Consider the following 18,392-nt stretch of genomic DNA (forward strand, 5'->3'; position numbering starts at 1 on the left):
AGCAATGCTGTGCCCTGCTAGTTTTTTCTTTTTCTTCCTTAGCGGCAGCTAAGGAAGTTTTGTTAGTGTAGGGAGTGTGGCCTGCTTGTTTTCATGGTGAGAAAGTGCTACAGCAAGCAGCCTGGCGTGCTGACTCCTCCTCACAGCCTTCCCACTGCAGTGTAGGCTCAGTTCCTCCCAGAAAGCCTAGACACTTACTTCCTGCCGCTTTTTACCTGGGACAGCTTGCTGTGCTTTCCCATTGTTGATTCTGTTGCTGTTTGTGATGCTTCCTCTTCCTGCGGTAAGGTAAGGTGGCTTTCCCTCTGTTCATAGTTTGTTAAGAAGTAAGAGTCACGGCAAGGATAAGGCTGAAACAGTCAGGTGATGGTCTAAGAGTGGTCTGCTCCCCTCCCCAGCCACTGCTGCCTCTACCTGTTGCCCACATCTGGTCTGTCAGATTAGGCCTATCTACGATTTCCATTCTCCCTGAGATACAGAGGTAGGCAGGAAATGTGAGAACGAAGGTCAAATGTGGTTATAATATTAATAGGAATGTAGATTGTGAACACAGATTGAGAATCTGTGGCTGCAGATAAAGAAACACTGTGAGTTGAAATTTAGATAGTATCTCTGTTTTTAAGAGGAGAAAATTGCACCACATTAGACAGAAGGTCACAGCTGTGTCGGATGGGAAGCAGAACTTGGTTCCACATTTCCAGTAGGTGCATGTTCCGCTCTGTGCCAGGATATTAGACTTCCATTTTAAGTTCATTTGCTGTGGAACAAAACTGTCTAAGGTCACGATGTTAAGGACCACAGTTCGGAGAAGTATCGCTTTTGGAGCTGCCAGGAATATACAAATGAAATTGCCATTCATCAGTGATAAACTTAAAACTTGGCTTCTCTTTTGTGGTCAGTCATTATAGAAGTAGAGCTTGTTTAAAGTCTGAGCTTGGAGCCCATTGCTTGCCTTGCCCTAGGGTCAGTCTTCAGCACCAACAAACAAATAAACCTAAAAAAGAAAAAAATGAGATTATCCTAAGTATCGGAGAGAGGCACTTAATTTTTCACCACTTGGCACTTGGGGCAGCTGTAGTTTATTAGATTGTGATGCCAGTATTTAAACATCTTGATCACTGCAGCCCTTACTGTCTAATAAAGGGCAGGTGCATCGCATAGGGTCAAACGCTGTTACAGAGGAATTCCTCCTGTAATGAAGTCCCACCTGCTTCACAGAGTTGGTGATTAATATGTGAAAGTGGTCGTGTTCCACTTAAGTGAGCTCTGCTCAGAGCTGTGGTTTAGTCCTGTAAACCCTGGACCTGCCCTGCTGCAAAGCCAATTACAGTCTGCACTGTTTTACTCACTTTACTTTATAATTAAGGTAAAATTAGTAGCAGCTTTTGCAAATGTGGGATGAAATTAAATTTGTATGTATCCTTTTGTAGAAGATGATTTTGTTGTTGTTGTTCTTGTTGTTCTTGTGGCCTTTACTTGTTAATAGCAGTTTGTCTGTCCTCATAGTGACTAACATGTGACCCACATGTTATTTGATTCTAGGGGGCTCGGGTTGGTAGAATTGACGTTTTCGTTCAGAGCTTGGACAAAAATTTTATGGTTCCAGTAGGTGGTGCTATAATTGCTGGCTTTAATGATCCCTTCATTCAGGAAATCAGCAAGATGTATCCAGGTAAGTGGATAACTTGGCTTTTGGGGAAGGTAACTAACAGACTGTGATGAACCCTGTCTCCCAGAGCCTCCCGTCAGCCCCACCTGCCCTGTGTCTTTTCAGGAAGAGCCTCAGCTTCGCCGTCCTTAGACGTCCTCATCACCTTGCTGTCACTCGGCTGCAGTGGCTACAAGAAGCTGCTGAAGGACAGAAAGGTGAGGTCCGCCTGTGTGCTGAGTGCTGCTCTTCTAGGGTGGGAGCCACCGTTGGTGCTTGTCCTCTAGCAGAAGACATCCTGTCTGTCCAGATGCATTACTGTTACAGTTAGTATTTGTTTAGAAACATCGCATTGCGAATTCACCTAAACGTAAAGGAATCCCCCTTCTATGTTTATTATCTTTAAACAGTTTTCTTTTACATGGACTTGGGGGCTCATGTGCGTGTGCCATGGCATGTGTGTGTCCGTGCACGTCAGAGGACAATCTGGGAGCAGAGTGCAGGTCATCAGGCTTAAGAGGCAGGGCCTTTCTCCTGCTTTGCAGTCTCACCAGCTCTGCTTTGCTTCTTCTGAAGAGGGTCTCGCTGTGTTGCTCTGGCTGGTCTGGAGATTGCTTATGTAGATAAGGCAAACTTGGGGTAGTCCTCCTGCCTCTGCTTCCTTGGTGCTGCCACTCCAAGCATCTATCACCACTTTTGGCATAGAGGCTCTTGAAAAAAAAAAATGGAAGAGTTTTCTTTGCAGTGATATGGAAGGCTGAAGGCTAGTTTCGGTGGGATGGTGTGGCAACACCTAAAAGATAAACATAATCACCCAATGCAGCTCTTCTGCTTCTAGCTGTTTACTCAAGAGAATGGCGCTTGAGTTTGTATGAGAGCCTATAGTTGGGTGCCCACACCTGGAAGGAAGTGTTCCTCATCTGGTGAACAGCAGAGCCCACTGGTGTACCTTTCCTTAGCAGTGGGCAGGACCCGACTCCAGCTGCATGACAGTAAATGGCGAGCGGCTGCCTCACAAGACTCATGCGGTCCCATCCGTATGCCCACCTTGGAAAAGCTAGAAGAGACAGGGACAGGAAACAGATGAGCACTAGAGGCTAGGACCAGAGAGGCACCTTTTGGGGGTGGTGAGATGCCTTACAGTTATGTCCTTAGTGGAAGTGGTTTTGTGGCTGAGTATGTTTTTCAAAATTCAGAGAATGTGAACATTTGGAACTCGTATACTTGAGGTTTTATATGTATAAATTGTACTTGGCTGAACCAGATAACAGGCTTTACACGTAGGAATGAAACTATAGTTTTCTACTGCCATGAAAGTGTCACTGTTATACACTGATTCTCAGGTGATGGGTTCGCACTTGTGGTTGTTAGAAGACAACTTTCAGGAGTTGGTTCTCGCCTTCCACTGTCAGTTCCAGGGATTGAGCTCAGGTGGCCAGGCCTGTGCGGTCTACTAAGCCTCGTCACTGGTCCTCTGCTAGGTTCATTACGTATGTTCTTCAGTGTAGTTTTCACCATGTGGTAGGAATTGCCCCCGTTTTACATATGAAATTGTGATCTGGGAAGATGTACTAAACCGAGGACTGGCTGCCATTTGCAAGTCCCAGAATGCTGGTGAAGACTGAGTGTGGGGCTGCCCAGGCCCCTGTGTCCTGCCTCAGCACTGTCTTCTCTGCACTCATTCTCTGCAGCTATTCACACAGCACTGAGGGAATGCATGGTCAGTCCTGTCATGCTAGGCATTTGAGCATAAGGATGCTGACTGACCCTGTGACCCCTGTGCTATCTAGTGGAGGCATTTAAAACACCAGAGCTCACATGTGCACTCGCTGATTTTATTTAACATTTTTGTGTAGAATTTACATAGAACAAAGGCTGTCTAATGGAGCAATTTTCAGAATAGTAAAATACTCTTCTGAGAACTCTAGCATTGCTTGAAAATAAGATTGTTCTTTGATGTTTTCACCCAGTAGGTCTTCCTGAGAAAAATGTGAATCTCCTCCATAACCACAATTGCTGTACACGTAGCATAAACATTGTTTTTATTGGATTTGATGCAGAAATGTAGTGGGCTTTGTCTAAATGGACTTCTCTCTGCTGTGAACATTTCATCATGGTCGGTTATTGGTTCAGCTGTGGAGAAGCTGAGGCAAAGCTGTTTTGCGCCAGCCAGAGCTATTTATAAACCATCACTGAGAGAGCCTTTTTTCTTAGTGCTGTTATGTGTACTAAAAAAAGGAGTGTTAAAGGAAAACTTAGGATTTCTTTTTATTCTGTGCTCTTATTACCCACAATGGTATTTTTAGAGGTTATTTCTTCCAGCTATATCTCTTCAGAAAAGGCTTTACCTTTGTCATAGTAGAGGCAGACAAGAACTCAGCTTGAAGCCATTCCCTTTCTCCAGCTTTCCTTTTTGGAGGGTGAAAGGATCAGAGAGTGGAACTTTGCGTGTGAATTGAGCCTCTTTGCCCTTAGCCCCTTCCTGGTCAGTGCGTCTGCTCCATAGTGGGGAGGAATGACCAGGACTTAGACGTGGGTGCCTTTAAGAAAAGAGGTTAAAATACAAGAGCTGTTTCTCTGAGTTTCTTTATGCAAAAAGAAAGATCAGCCTTAGAAGTTTGTCCTCAGTTCTGCTGAGCTCTCCGTAGAGAAGGCTTAGCCGCCCAGGGTGGCAGATGGTCGTTTACTGCTGCAAGTGTCTGCTGAATTAGACAAGCACAGAACAGGAGTGGAGTAGAGTGCTGTTGTGAGCTGGCGCTTAGAGGACAAACTGTTCTAGGAGAAGAGCTAAGTTTCAGAAGCAGTGGCTCATTTGTGCCCTAAAAAGTGGGATTCTTGATCTTGCATGTGTCTGATTTGGCACCTGGATGTGGGGTTTCAGCACCTTGAAGGCAGTGTTTTTCCACTTAGGCAAGACTTACTGAGTGTGTGTAGATCCTTGGTGCCAGCCACAGTGGGGACCACAATATTTAGTACCCTTTTCCTTAGCTATAGACATCTTGTGTGTGGGTGTGTATCCGTACCATTGCCCATCTGCCCATGCTTTGGTTCCTTACACACTTTTTAAGACATATATGGGTCACCATTTCTGCTCACCCCATCACATGAAGCAACATGTTACACAGACATAGTTCAAGACCTGCTCTTGGAAGTTGAATGAACTATGCACATCTGGACTCTGGTGAGGGTAGTTTGGATGCTGGGTCTCATGGCTACAGCTCATTCTGCAGTCCAAAGGACACACAAAATATAATGCTTAATATAAGTCAGCTCCTTTCATTAACATCATGAACTATGGCATAAGGTTTTCTGTTTTTGTTCTAGAAATATAGCTGACATTAGCATTCAGGTATACAGTTCAGTTTATCTGTAGTGAAAGTCTTCTAAAATGAAGTTAAATACAGCTCAAAGGGCATAGAAAATCAATATTATTTCATTTCTTGAAGTAAGATCTTTCTATACACGTTTGCTTGGGCTGCTTATAAATTTCTTCCGTTACAGAAGTATTTTATAGTAAATGTCAGTTATAGATTTAACTGTAGCAGAAAATAGTACAAGTTCTGCAGCACCTTCATGCATCAGGTAAAAACTGCTTAGCTCAGTGTTAGTGTGGGATAGCCATACAGTATCCTGAGAGATAGGTTTAAAGTGTGGTGATATTAATAGGACATTCAGTACTCTAATACATGGGCTATAGTACAGCTCAGTATATTACAGTTTCAGCTGTTAGTTTACCTATTACCTCTATAAAGATACTGAAATCCTTTGTTTTGGGTGTGAACTAAATGTGAAAATAATTTTTTAAATTGTGTTACTTTAATACTAAGGATACATGAGATTTCATTACTTTATAAAGATTTTCATACTGATATTAGTTACTGTTAAAACTGAATTCTGGCTAAGGATGGAGATAAGAACCTGTGATCCCAGCATTCAGAAGGGAGGACCATCTAGGCTCTATTGTGAGACCAAGTCTCAACACATCTGAACCTCTCAACTTTGCTGGCACTAGCCAGTGATTGATAGAATTGATTAAAAGTAATTTATTAATGGATTAGAATTGAACATGTGCAAATTCAGTTTTCTAATGACCATACATACATACATTTGCAGGCACTCTACAGCTGTTAGTGAGGAAACATTTTTCTGTTTTAGAGAAAACCTAGCTCAGGTACAAAGTAAATAATCTTTAGGTTCTGTTCTGCTGGTGTGATTGTTAAACTGTTTCAGCACTGAAGTAATAGGTTAAAGAACTTTGTTTCTTTCATACATGCTTAACAATAAATGAACAAACCCTGTTTCCAGGGGGACATAGGGATCCATATAAAGGACCTTTCTTGACAACCAGGGTTATTCCTGCTAACAAGAGTTTGGAAGTGTTAGGATTTTAGTAAATAGTATGAATAATGAAACATTAGCATCTCATATCTAGGTGGAAATAAGGGGTCTTTAAAAAAAAAATGTGCAGAGCATTTAAAATTTGCAATGTGTACTTCATAGGAGATGAAAATATACACATGAAATTCATGGATTCTTCTTTTAGGAGCTGATACAGTAATAAGAGATTTTCAGTTGTTCTAATTGCCATAAAGTTCTTGGTATTTTTACATCTGTATGGTTCTTACATGATCTATTTTTTGAAGGAGTATTTAGACTAGTGGTTTGGAGATCTAGGAAAATATATAAGATGTACAAAGATATCTTTTCACATATTTTCCCACCCCATTTCTGAAAATGACCACAGTTATTTTAAATATTTCTCAAAAAATTTATTCTAATTGTATTTATTTAGAGTTTAATGAAGTTAAGAATTGTATAGGAAAAGGATGTAAAAGAAATAAGTAGAAACTTAAGGAGAATACTAATTCTTCAATGCAGGGTGGGATTGTTTTGTTTGTATATGACAGTTGTTGCTGTCATTATCAAACATAGCTTGTACTAGGGATGTATTTTGAGATTCAGGTAAGTATCAAATGTTAATAAATGTGTTTGGGGAAAAAATAGCTCCTTAGAAATGTTAGTTGCTCGGTGAGTTACTGCTCTACATAGCTCTGAAAATGTAGGCACTGCTGAAAGCAAATCTAAGGAATAGAAAGACTTGAAAACAGGATTAGAAAGATGTTCTTCCAGGGGACGTGGCTCACAGTCATCTGTAACTTTAGTTTCAGAAAAACCAACACCCTGTTCTGGCTTCCATGTGCACCAAGCACACACACACACACACACACACACACACACACACACACACACACACACACACACGTAGGCAAAACACCCATATAATTTATATTTCTGATAGCTAATAATTGTTATTTATTTATTTATGAATGAATGAATGATAAGAGGAAGCCTTACCCCATCTAATGGATATCAGCTGTGATTTTTTAAAAACTTTTTGGTTATTAAAAGAACTACTTTAGTAATCGAATAGTTTATGTTTTTGACATGCTAAGAATTGTTCTTATAAAATACTCCCAATTTAAGGATGATTATTAGTGTAACACTTTAGGTGAGAATATAAAATACTGGCGTTGGCACAGGTGAGGCCTTGTAGCTTAAGGAGCCTGGGAGTTCATAGTACTGGACAGCAGCCCCCCATGTGTGGGTTACCAGGTGTAGCTGTCCATCTGGGCAGTGAGAGGGCTGCTTAGGGAGGAGGCAGAAGCAGCTTTTGTGGCCTTTGAACTTGGAAAGTGTCCTTTTCCCTGTTAGCCGTGGTGTCTCTGTAGAACTTGGGCTTGGCTGTGGATGGAGGTCAGTGAAAGTGACTTACTGTACTGCAGATGGACGTGGTAGGCTCCTAGTCTACACCATCTCCAAAGCAGACAGAGGAAAAAGCTTCAGCTGCTGACTCAGTTACACTGTCACGTCTACACATGTGACTTTTAGACTCAGAAATAAGAAATACTCATTACGTTTCTATGCTGTTGGCAAAGTAGTACAACGTAGTCTTAGAAACGTAGTCTGAATTGAGAGGATTGGTATTTTAGCTGTTACTCTTAAGCAGAGTGGATTTGAGGCTGGCGGATGGCTGAGAGGTAGAGCACTTCTCTGGCACACACCAGGCCCTGGTTTGACCTGGGGGTACACACATGCACACACATCCATGGCAGGCACTTCTTAAACTACCACTTACTGTGTGACTTGCATACTAAATGGATACATCTCAGCTTTGAAGAGATTGTTTAGTAGTTACTAAGGGAAGTCACCTGAGGAGGTGTGGAGGGATCACTCTGCCCTGTGTAGAACAGTGCTGCGTGCTGAAGAGTTGGAAGAGAAGTCGTCTGCTGTGCTGGTCTGTGTCTAGAAATGGATGGCTAGTTACGTAGTGCTTGCTCTTGCCGGTGTGTCAGTACATACTTAAAGTCCCAGCTATGTGGGAAGCAGAGACTGGAGGATCAAAGTGCGTCTCTAGCCTGAACAGCTTAACAATGTGCCCTTCCAACCAGCATAATTCTGAAGGGTTAGCTCTGAAAGTTCTGCAGAGATGAGATGCCTAGAAGTGGGCTGTGGCTGCCTCCCCAGTCCTGTGGTAAGGGAGAGTCTCGGATGAGATGGTGAATAGCATATACTTCATGCCAACCACATTTTGTTTTACCTTTGAGTTGAATTTGACTTTTAAATGTGATATTTTGTTATTTCAGGAAATGTTTGTCTATTTATCCACCCAACTAAAGAAGTTGGCAGAGGCCCACAATGAAAGACTACTGCAGACACCTCACAACCCCATATCGTTAGGTAATTTTCTTCCCTTAATAGGAAAATACTTGAGATATTCTTGGAAAGAAGTTGTCCTTTTTAGAAACAGTAAATTGTTTTGATTATGCTGATATTTTTAAATCCATCCCAGTATTAATTGGTAACTTGGTTTACTTAGTCTTTAGAAATGCTTTAATGTTTCTCTAAGGTCACCTGAGGGAATCAGATTGGTGGTAAATTTAATGAATATATACATATGTATATTCGTTTAAAAATATATATTTTGGGCTTGCTTCTTATGACAGTTTGCTTGGTTAACAAAGCGCCAACACCGCATCTTTGGTGCCTTTGCGTGATTTTCTCAGCTTCTGCGTGTTAGGAAGAACTGTTTTGTGACTTGATCTGCTGATATAAGGACTAGTGTTTCTGTCACATAGCTGAACTACTGAAATGAATACAGTGGTCTAGAGAGATGCCTGTTGGTCAAGAGCGCTTGCTCTTCCTCCAGAGGATGTAAATTCGGTTCCTAGTTCTGGCAAGGCCGGCTCATAGCTGCTGAGACACCCGAACACATGCACATGTCTACACACACATAAATACAAAGACACCTGAACACACATGCACATGTCTACACACACATAAATACAAAGACACCTGAACACACATGCACATGTCTACACACACACATAAATACAAAGACACCTGAACACACATGCACATGTCTACACACACATAAATACAAAGACACCTGAACACACATGCACGTGTCTACACACACATAAATACAAAGACACCTGAACACACATGCACGTGTCTACACACACATAAATACAAAGACACCTGAACACACATGCACGTGTCTACACACACACATAAATACAAAGCATTTTTGGAAAGTGAATAATGGAGCCAGGTTATGGCAGCACATCCCTTTCATTCCAGAGGCAATGTGAACATGGTCTACAGAGGGAGTTTCAGGACAGCCAGGGATACACAGAGGAACCTGCCTCAAAAAACAAAAAACTGAATACTTGACTATTAACATTCTTAAGTAACTTAAAAGCTTTATAATTAGTTTATGAATATGTGAAGTAGAACATGTTTTATATTTCTCATGCAGTTGAGGAAATCGAATCATTTATAACTAAAGCCTTTTTGGAATGGGCATCTATGGAGAAACGTGGGTCCCAATACCTAAAACATAGCCCCTAATTCTTCGCCCACACAGCAGGTCATGCGGGTAGTTAGAGCATCAGTTCTTCTGTGTTTTACTGGCCCCTCCTTCTCCCTCCCTCTGGTACGGAGATAATAAACCATCATGCAGAACTGCCTAAGGTTGGCTGAGATGTGTGTACCAGGTGCAGCAAGACCAGCGAGTCTTCAGAGAGCAATGGCTGAGGCAGTGGTGGGTACAGGGTGCAGCTTACCACGCAGTGTCAGAGGGTCAGTGTTACATCTGTGTGTGCACAAGTTGACCTTGGTCTTCCATGGACCGAGATGAAAGACTCCACATTCTTGTTACTGAAGTTCTTCCAAGTTGGTTGAATTCAGTTAGCAGCTCCATTGATCACTTAATTGTTCTATGTATTTATCTGGAAAATTAATTTTCTAAAAGGGAGATATGGGAATTTTGTCCGTGATTGTGAACATGTTTCAAATTCAAAATTAAATTTATCTGATAGGGAAACAATATTTGCTGTAATCTGTCAAGTACAGTAAAGTGCTGTTGGGCCATGGGGCAGCGCATGAAAGCAGTTTCCTTATCATGATTTGTTTGGAGTGGTTTTGTAATCCAAGAGCTTGCTGATTTTTTTTTTTTTTCCTCTCCTAGCTATGACACTTAAGACACTGGATGGGCACCATGACAAAGCTGTCACTCAGCTTGGCTCAATGCTTTTTACCAGACAGGTTTCTGGAGCCAGGTGAGTGGATTTAAGAGGTGGGTTGTCTGCGTTCAATGTCACCTGTACGACACTGTCTGTCCCTCCAGCAGGGATGTCTAGCTTGTAGACCCTGTTTGTTCTTGTGTAATCCTGTAACTTCCAGGCTCCACTTCCTAAACTTTGAGAACTTAAGAGTCCAAAGGGAAGGTGCTGCTTAGGTGATGCTGCCAAGTGAAAGCCTGGTACCTCGTGGGTTTTAGTGCTTGCTTTTTGCTGATTGTGGCTTTTTGGCTTTTCCTTCTCCAGCCCTTCCTGCCCTTTGCTGTCCTGTATAGTGAGTTAGTGAAATAAATTATTTTCGTCTGACTCCTTTACCCCACCCCACCCCACATAATGAGTTTCAAGTTTTACTACAGTAAAAGTGCTTGTGTTGGCTTTTCTTTAAAAAAAAGAAATGTTTAATCAAGAACTCTCGTCAGTAGTCTCTCCCTGTATGCTGACCTGTGCCTGAGAATTCACTGTGGCCAAAGAACAATACGATAAACCCGGGGAGGCTGTTAATGCCCCACCTCTGGACTCTGTGGTCAGAGTGTAGGAAGGCAGAAGTCTTATTTCAGTGCCTCTCTGGATAGATTTTTGCTGTTGTTGCTGCTGCCACACTGGTTCTAGGCTTGAACCTCGGTCCCGAGGTAAGGTGGTGGTAAGGACATGACCACAGGTAACCCCCAACTCTTGATTTTCAGGCAGGGTCTGAACTTTTAACTTACTGTATGGCCCACTCAGGCCTAGAACTTTTAAGTCTCCTGTCTCAGCTTCCCACATAGGCCTAGGTTCTGTGTAGATTTTTGTCTTAATTCTTTCTTAGATGATCTTCAGTACTATAATAGTTTCCTACCAATTTCACGTGGAAATGTTGCTAAGGAACTACTGTTTTGTAATTGTTCTACTTAGATTTATGTGCTGTCATTAAAATACTCTGACAAAAAAAACAAATTGGGAAGGAAAGAGCACTTCTTTATCTTATACTCCAGGTCGTGGTACATCCTCAAGGGAAGTCAGGGTAGCAAGTCAAGCAGGAGCTGAAGTGTACACACCTTTGAGGAAAAATACTTACAGGCTAGTTGGTTCATTTATGTTCAGCTAAACTGTCCAGGACCACCTTCCTAGAGTAACAGTGAGCTGGGCCCACCGATATCAATTAGCAATCATGATGATGTTCCAAAGCCCAGAGGCCAATCCATTCTGAGGTTCCATCTTCTAGTTGACTTTAGGTTGTATTGACAAAAAATAAAACAGAACAAAAACCAAAACTAACCAGAGCACTGAAGTGATTACATCGCTCTTGGCAACTGGCACTGAGAAGCACACTTTCCACTCACATTTGCATGGCATCAAAATCAGGTATTTACTCTAAATGATCTTCATCATATACATCTCCATGAGAGCATTTTATTCTGATCACACTGTCTTAGTCAGGGTTCTGTTGCCAAGAGACATCATAAACACAGCAGCTCTTACAAAGGAGAGCATTTGGGCTTGCAAGCTAACTGACCCAGGAGCTGGTTATAGAATTTGGATCCTCTGTGTACTCTGAAATAAGAGTATGAGTTCTTTTTTTTTCTTTAAGATTTATTTATTATATATGAGTACACTGTAGCTGTCTTCAGACACACCGGAAGAGTTTATTAGATCTCATTACAGATGGTTGTGAGCCACCATGTGGTTGCTGGGATTTGAACTTAGGACCTCTGGAAGGGCAGTCAGTGCTCTAAACCAATGAGCCATCTCTCCAGCCCAAGAGTATGAGTTCTTAACCACTGAGCCATTCATCTGGCCCTTAGCTAGTGACTTGCTACGCAGCCTGGATGGCCTTGGGATCCTCCTCCCTTTCTTCTAGTGCCAGCCACACCTGGCTAATGACAGCTTATTCAAAGAAAACAGTTATAACTTAGGTCAGTTCAGCTTTTAACTTGAGAAACTGTCAGTACGCCACATAGTTTTGATGCTTTTTGGTTTGTTTGTTTGTTTGTTGTTAAACCCACCTTTCCCTCCCACATCCATCCCCCAGACAGGGTTTCTCTGTGTAGTAACTCCAGCTATCCTGGAACTTGCTTTGTAGAGCAGGTTGGCCTGGAACTCAAAAAGTTCTTCCTAGTGCCGTGATTAAAGGTGTGTCCCTCCATACCCAACCTTTAATTGGTTCCTTAAAAAGTGAAAGACTAAAAGCTGCTGTGTCTAAGGAGGCTGTGGACATCAGCCTTAAGTAATGCATAAGCTGTTGGTGGCTGTTGCTGTCTGCTGGCCACATCCCCCTGAAGCAGTTACCTAGTTCCTAGGTCCTGCTGTGGGCCCTTTCATTGCACACTGCTGGCTGCAGGATTGAAATTTCCATTTGTTGATGGTGAGGTGACACTAAAACAGAGCATTTTGGCTTACACAGTTGCAGTCAGACCCTAGGTTTGGTGCAAGACTAGATTTCTTACTTCTCTGGAGAAGATGAGCCTTGCGCTCTCCGTTAGAGAAGCTGAGCAAATGCTCAGCACTAGGCGGGGCTTTGCAACTGTGTTTTACAGTTTCATTGTAAGCTGACAGTGTTTGCACTGGCTGTAGCTTACTGAGACAGTTGCCCCGTTTCTGGGTGGGTGGTATCCTTCAACATCACCAGACACGCCAGGTTGATAAATCTTTTTCCCTTTCAGGGCTGTGCCTCTTGGGAATGTGCAAACTGTGAGCGGCCATACTTTCCGAGGCTTCATGTCCCACACGGATAATTACCCCTGCGCTTACCTCAACGCAGCTGCAGCCATCGGGATGAAGATGCAGGATGTGGACCTGTTCATCACAAGACTTGACAAGTGCTTGAACATAGTGAGAAAAGGCCAGAGCAAAGCAAGCCCGCTGTCTGGAGCCGAGGCCCACAAAGCTGAAGATGCGGACGTCGAGGAAGTGGCTCTGAAACTAGATGACGTGCTTGGTCACGACCGAGGCCCTGCTTTATGACAGCACTCTTTTTGCCTGTTCGTACAAGCAGCTTAAACAATATATGTAAAGTTTTTGAATCGAGAATTTTATGGAGAATATTTCATCAAGGAAGAGGCTGGTCTGAGGGAAGCTATTGGTGACCGTTTTTATCCTTAGATTGCCTCAGTCTTTATGATTCTTAGCAGGTTATAATATGCACTTGCAGTGAACACAATTCAGACGATTCTTACTCATATAAAATATAAAGCTACATGTAATTCTCACTCAACTACAGAGTGCTTCTTAGCCATTCTAAAGCATTCAAAGATTGTTTTTCAATCACACAGAATTGAGAAAGATCTGTTTCTAATGCTGCTAAATGCCAGATGTTTATTTAGCTTATCTCAGTGCCTATAGGAGGGGCGTTTCCCAAGGAAACAGAGCCAAGTCATAAGCTTAAGGGCAGTTCTCTCCTGGCCCGGCTTCATTGTATACGAGCAGCATATAAAGACTCACAGTGGCCGCTGCTGGCATTAGATGGTAGAACCCAGCAGTTCTGCTCGGCACCTTACCTACTACCCAACACGTTCCACAAAAGGATTTTCCAGTCTAGGATGTCAGTAGTGATGTGTTTTAAGGAAGTGAGCTCCTCAGTGAGAGGCTCGTGTGCTGTTTGTGGTGGCAATCAGTGGCCCCGTGAGAACAGTGCCTAGCGATGTGATGGGTGTCATGGTTTATTCCGGTGGGTGCCATGCTGTTCACATGCCTATAAAGTCACATCTCAGTGATACATGCCTGTAAAAGTTTAAAAATGTTAGCTTTGTGAATGTTACTAAGGCTACTTCAAGAGGCTGTTAGTGACAGTAAGAGTCATTAGTTGCAAACAAGTTGTTACAAATGGTTTTCTGTAGTGCCTGCTCATTTTTCCATTTGGCCAACTGAGAACATTATTCCACATACTGTCTGGGATTTAAGCAGCCTTTATGAACTGACTGGTTCATTCAGGTATTGTGCACAGCCGTCATTAGGACTAGCTAGTATGCTTGGTTTTGAACGTGTTCTTTCTAAGGAGGTCAGAAATGATACAGTGCTGCAAACCAGTGTGTTCACTTTCTATATATATATGAATGACTAAAATTCTAGGTCCAGTACCTCTAACCAGGATTTTTGTTAGTTATAGAAAACAAAACAAACAAACCCAAACAAGCAACAACAACAAACAAGACTGGGGACTTAGTGAAGCCTTTGGAAACAACCATTCCAAAGCTGTGTTTCTCAGACCTGCTCTGTGGAGCGTCGCTCTACCGAGAGCATATTCCTGGGAAAAAGAATCCATGGAGGAATAACTTGGGGAAATGCCTTTGTACATTTTCCCATGGTGTAGTAAATGCTACAAGAGGATTTCCTTAGTAACGCTGGCCTGCTCTTCCAAAGGAGCCAGTTCTCTGAAGTGAAGCACTCAGCTTCTCCTTGTACATATTCTCCCCACACAGTGGGTCAGGTGTGTTAACCTCTGGATTCTACTCTTGTATTGGTTTGGCACTGAGCTGTGCATGAAAAGGGAGTCTTCCTTGTATATGATCTTAGAGGGTTTGTAAAGTCGAGCTTAGCTAGACACTGCTTGGAGCGCGTAAGCTGGGTCATGTGAGCCACTGATGCACATGCGAGTCAAGGCTGGGTGGAGATAAAGAACCCACTTGCAGATACCTGGGTGGTTCCTAGATGTACTCTGCCTTTGGAGACCAGACACTAAAATGGCTCCCAGGTAGCTCTGGTGACTCATTGCGTGGGAGTAAACCCTGCGTTGAAAGCTCTGTGCTGTTTCCTGCGTGGATTCGGGACTGCACTGGAGCAAGATGAAGCCTCGGAGGCCCAGTCTCTCTGCCGATGGAAATGCTGGCAGTGCAACTTCCTACGCACCAGGCCAGAATGATTTTCTAGAACAAGTGATCTATATTGTGTGATCATCATTTTGCTTAAGAAGGCCAGAGTCCAGAGACAGGAGATGCTTCCTCATCTGCTGTGTATCAGCAGTTCCTGGGCTTCAGCTGCTGAATAGATAATAATTCTAATTGAAGATAAATTACACGAGCCTACATGTGAATGATTGATACAGTATAACATTTTATTGCTGGTGCATAAAACCCACTGCAGTTTTGGTCATTAACCCTTTCCTTTTTAAGCACTTTTAAATTCCAGCTCTGTTCCTCCTGGCTCCATGCTTGACCCTCAGGTCACAGAGCTCAGTTTTTTCCTCCCCCAACCCTGAATAACTCACCCAGTTCTCTGTCCTGTTCACATCCACTTGTTAAAAGGACTGTTCCTGACTCTGCAGGAGCACTGACCTTGCTTCCTGATCAGCCTGTGCTGCCCTCAGCCTGTGGCTATGGAGGACACAGTGCCAGCATTGCCTAAGACCTACTACTGTCCTTGTGACCCAGCCCCTCTTATAACAAGGCCATAAAGTAGACCTTTGGAGGTTGTGTTTTAAAGTCACTGGGCTGGAGTAGTCTGCCTGGAGAAGAAAACTGAATCCCAGGATGTTTGGTCACTAATGTCTCTTACGTTGCAGGGAGAAGTGTTTTCAAGTGTGTTCTCACCGTCAGGGAAGGATGTGACAGAGCCGTGTAAGCCAGTGTTAGCTAAGAATCTTCCTGCTGACCTGTGGTAATAGTTGAATTCAGTTACACAAGATGGGTTATATAATATAGTTCTGTTCCACCAACAGGCCTTTGATATGCACATGGTAAATTTAAGTATGATTTAAATTAATATTTTCCTAATATCTTGACCCAGCACATAATGATTCACTGATTCTGTTTCTTTAACCACAGGAAAGTAAGAACTGTCACAGAACATGCTTGTGCTTTGGCTTCCATCAGTGTTAGTCGACCTTAGACAAATGTCCTCCTGTTTAAACAGGTTGAGTTTGTCCCCTCATCCTGACAAGTTCAGTTGTGAGTCTTTCCACTGAAGTAGGCAACCAACAATTGAAAACAACAGCAATGAAAAACAATGATGAAGGTCATTCATACTGTTCTCCGAGAAAAATTTGAAATACATTTGGTGCAGATGAAAATTGGATTTTCTTTGCCTCCCAGTCTAGGATGCACTCATTTTTGCCAAGCTGGAGAATGGTTTTGCTTTACACTGATGAGATCAGCCTTATATATTGAGTTGGAAGAAACCCAGCTTTATATGCACAGAAGTTGGTTAATTTCAGATATTTCATAAGCTCTGAGTAACTTGGTAACCAATTGACCACGCTGGTAGCAGAAGCGCGTGTATGCGTGTGCATGCGTGTTTGCGTCGGGGAATCATATGCATGCACATGCATGTGTGCCTCGGATCTTCCAACAGGTGCTAGGTCCTTCCTTGTCCTCTTTGGCCAGCCTTAGTCTGCAGGTCTGATTTGATGCCCCCTTTCTGCCTTACATTTTGCTTTGATTCTGGCCCCGTGGTCTGTGTGACAGAAGATGAGGCTTTTACAGCTAATGAATATATTACTTTGTAACTTATTGGCTAGTATTCTGCAGTTCAACCTGAGGCCTCGGGCAAAGTCAGATTGTCTTTATATCATTTTTTTTTTAAATCAAATAATGCCAATAGGAGCTTTTGGGGAAAAGGTGAAGGAAGGCTAAGTTTAAGTGTGTAACTGGGGTGGGGGTTTAGGCTGTCATCCTGTGATGTGGACATCAACCTCCTGACTTGTATATTACCAAAAGGGAAAAACAATTCCAGAAATATTTTTGGTATAAACTGTTTAAAAATAAAAAATTGTATAATTTATTACATGAAATAAAATTTTAATAAATCATTGTCAGTAGCTTATATTGATCCACTGAATCATGACTACAGGTGAAATCTGAAAGCACTAATAACCTACACTGAAGTCCTGCACACTTTATTTTCCTCTTCACTGCTCGCCCGGAAGTCAGAGAAAAGTCAGACTTGGGATGGGAATCACGTGCCATGGCCGTTTATTTGAAATATAAGAGCTATGTGTCAGCTTCATACTCTGTTGGCCTGTGCTCTTTAAACGTAGGCAGTTGCCACTAAGAGGGAGTTTGAGTCTCCCTCTTACCTTTCTGCACTCATGATGTGACATCTCCAGACCTTGTCTCATCAGATGTGGGATGGAGACCACCCTAAGCAGTGAGGACCGAGCGGATAAATGCTTTAAGGCCCCAAACAGCACGAGCCTGTAAGGAAGTAGTGGCAGATCGGGTTCAGCTGCGCTACGGTTAAATGAAAATGTGTTGTGAGGCGGGTTATTGGTGAATTTTACACTTTATAGTGGAAATTCCAAAAACAAATTTGATTTTAGATGACCTTTCTGTTTGTTTGTATTTTGATTTTCAGAGTCTTTCTATTTTGGCTTTTAATGAGTTTCCTTTGGTTTTACAGTTACGTTTGAGAGTTAAAGAGCATACTAAAGTGTACCGACTTTTTTTGCATCTGAACTACAGACTGTATATTCTTAGATGTCTAGAGAAAGTCCGTGCCACCGTGACTTCTGCAGGGGTTTTAGCCTGCCGTGGTTTCGGGATGGATGGCATGACTTGTGCAGTGTTTTAGCCTGTTGCTGTAGAACTGTTCCGGGGAAGGCGCTGGTCATGCTCCTGAACCCAACTCTAGAACACGTCTTTTGGACGTGTCGTCCTTTAACGCAATTCTTAGATCTTTCTCCTCAAAACGTCTTGAGCCCCGACCTCCCCCTCAGTTATTCATACCCCTTCCCACTGTGAGGAAAAGTCTGGCAGCCTTAACTGTCTCACCCTCTGTATTTATATCAAGAAGTCATGCACAGTGTGCTTGTGCGTTCCTGCAATCTTCACAACCAGGAGACTGAGATGGGGATTGTGATTTTAGGATCGCCCTGAGCTACAAAGTCAGGATCCTGCCAGTCCGTCGGATAAGTGAATAATAGTCACGTTGTGCCTACTTTTCAAATCTTCCCCAGAATCAAGCCTGTGCTCGTCCCTGTAATAGGCTTGAACTGCGTGTTTTTGCGTATGTTGTTATAAGACCTACATCTTGCTCCTCTAAAGAGGCCCTACCACATTTAACCTTCCTGTCTCCTTTCCCTCCATCCTCCTGACTCTTCCCTTTGTCATTACTGTCCAGCCAAACTGGCCAGCTTGCTGCTGCTCAGTCCCCCAGAACACACTTCCTCAGAGCTCTGCCTCTGGTTCTTCCCT

The 18,392-nt window shown here is 42.8% G+C and overlaps 1 protein-coding gene across 1 annotated transcript in view; it reads left to right on the top strand.

Annotated features, from left to right (window-relative positions):
* Window positions 1–16,914, top strand: part of SEPSECS (Sep (O-phosphoserine) tRNA:Sec (selenocysteine) tRNA synthase) — a 29,091-nt gene extending 12,177 nt beyond the window's left edge. The window contains exons 7-11 of the mRNA XM_080917215.1: window positions 1,543–1,672; window positions 1,775–1,866; window positions 8,293–8,386; window positions 10,179–10,269; window positions 12,930–16,914. Of these exons, the coding sequence (XP_080773341.1) occupies window positions 1,543–1,672; window positions 1,775–1,866; window positions 8,293–8,386; window positions 10,179–10,269; window positions 12,930–13,230 (708 nt within the window). The 3' untranslated portion in view covers window positions 13,231–16,914. The remainder of the gene's footprint in view (window positions 1–1,542; window positions 1,673–1,774; window positions 1,867–8,292; window positions 8,387–10,178; window positions 10,270–12,929) is intronic.
* Window positions 16,915–18,392: the final 1,478 nt, after the last annotated feature.

This window comes from Micromys minutus (genome assembly GCF_963924665.1).
Source record: "Micromys minutus genome assembly, chromosome: 1".
Classification (NCBI taxonomy): Eukaryota; Metazoa; Chordata; class Mammalia; order Rodentia; family Muridae; genus Micromys; species Micromys minutus.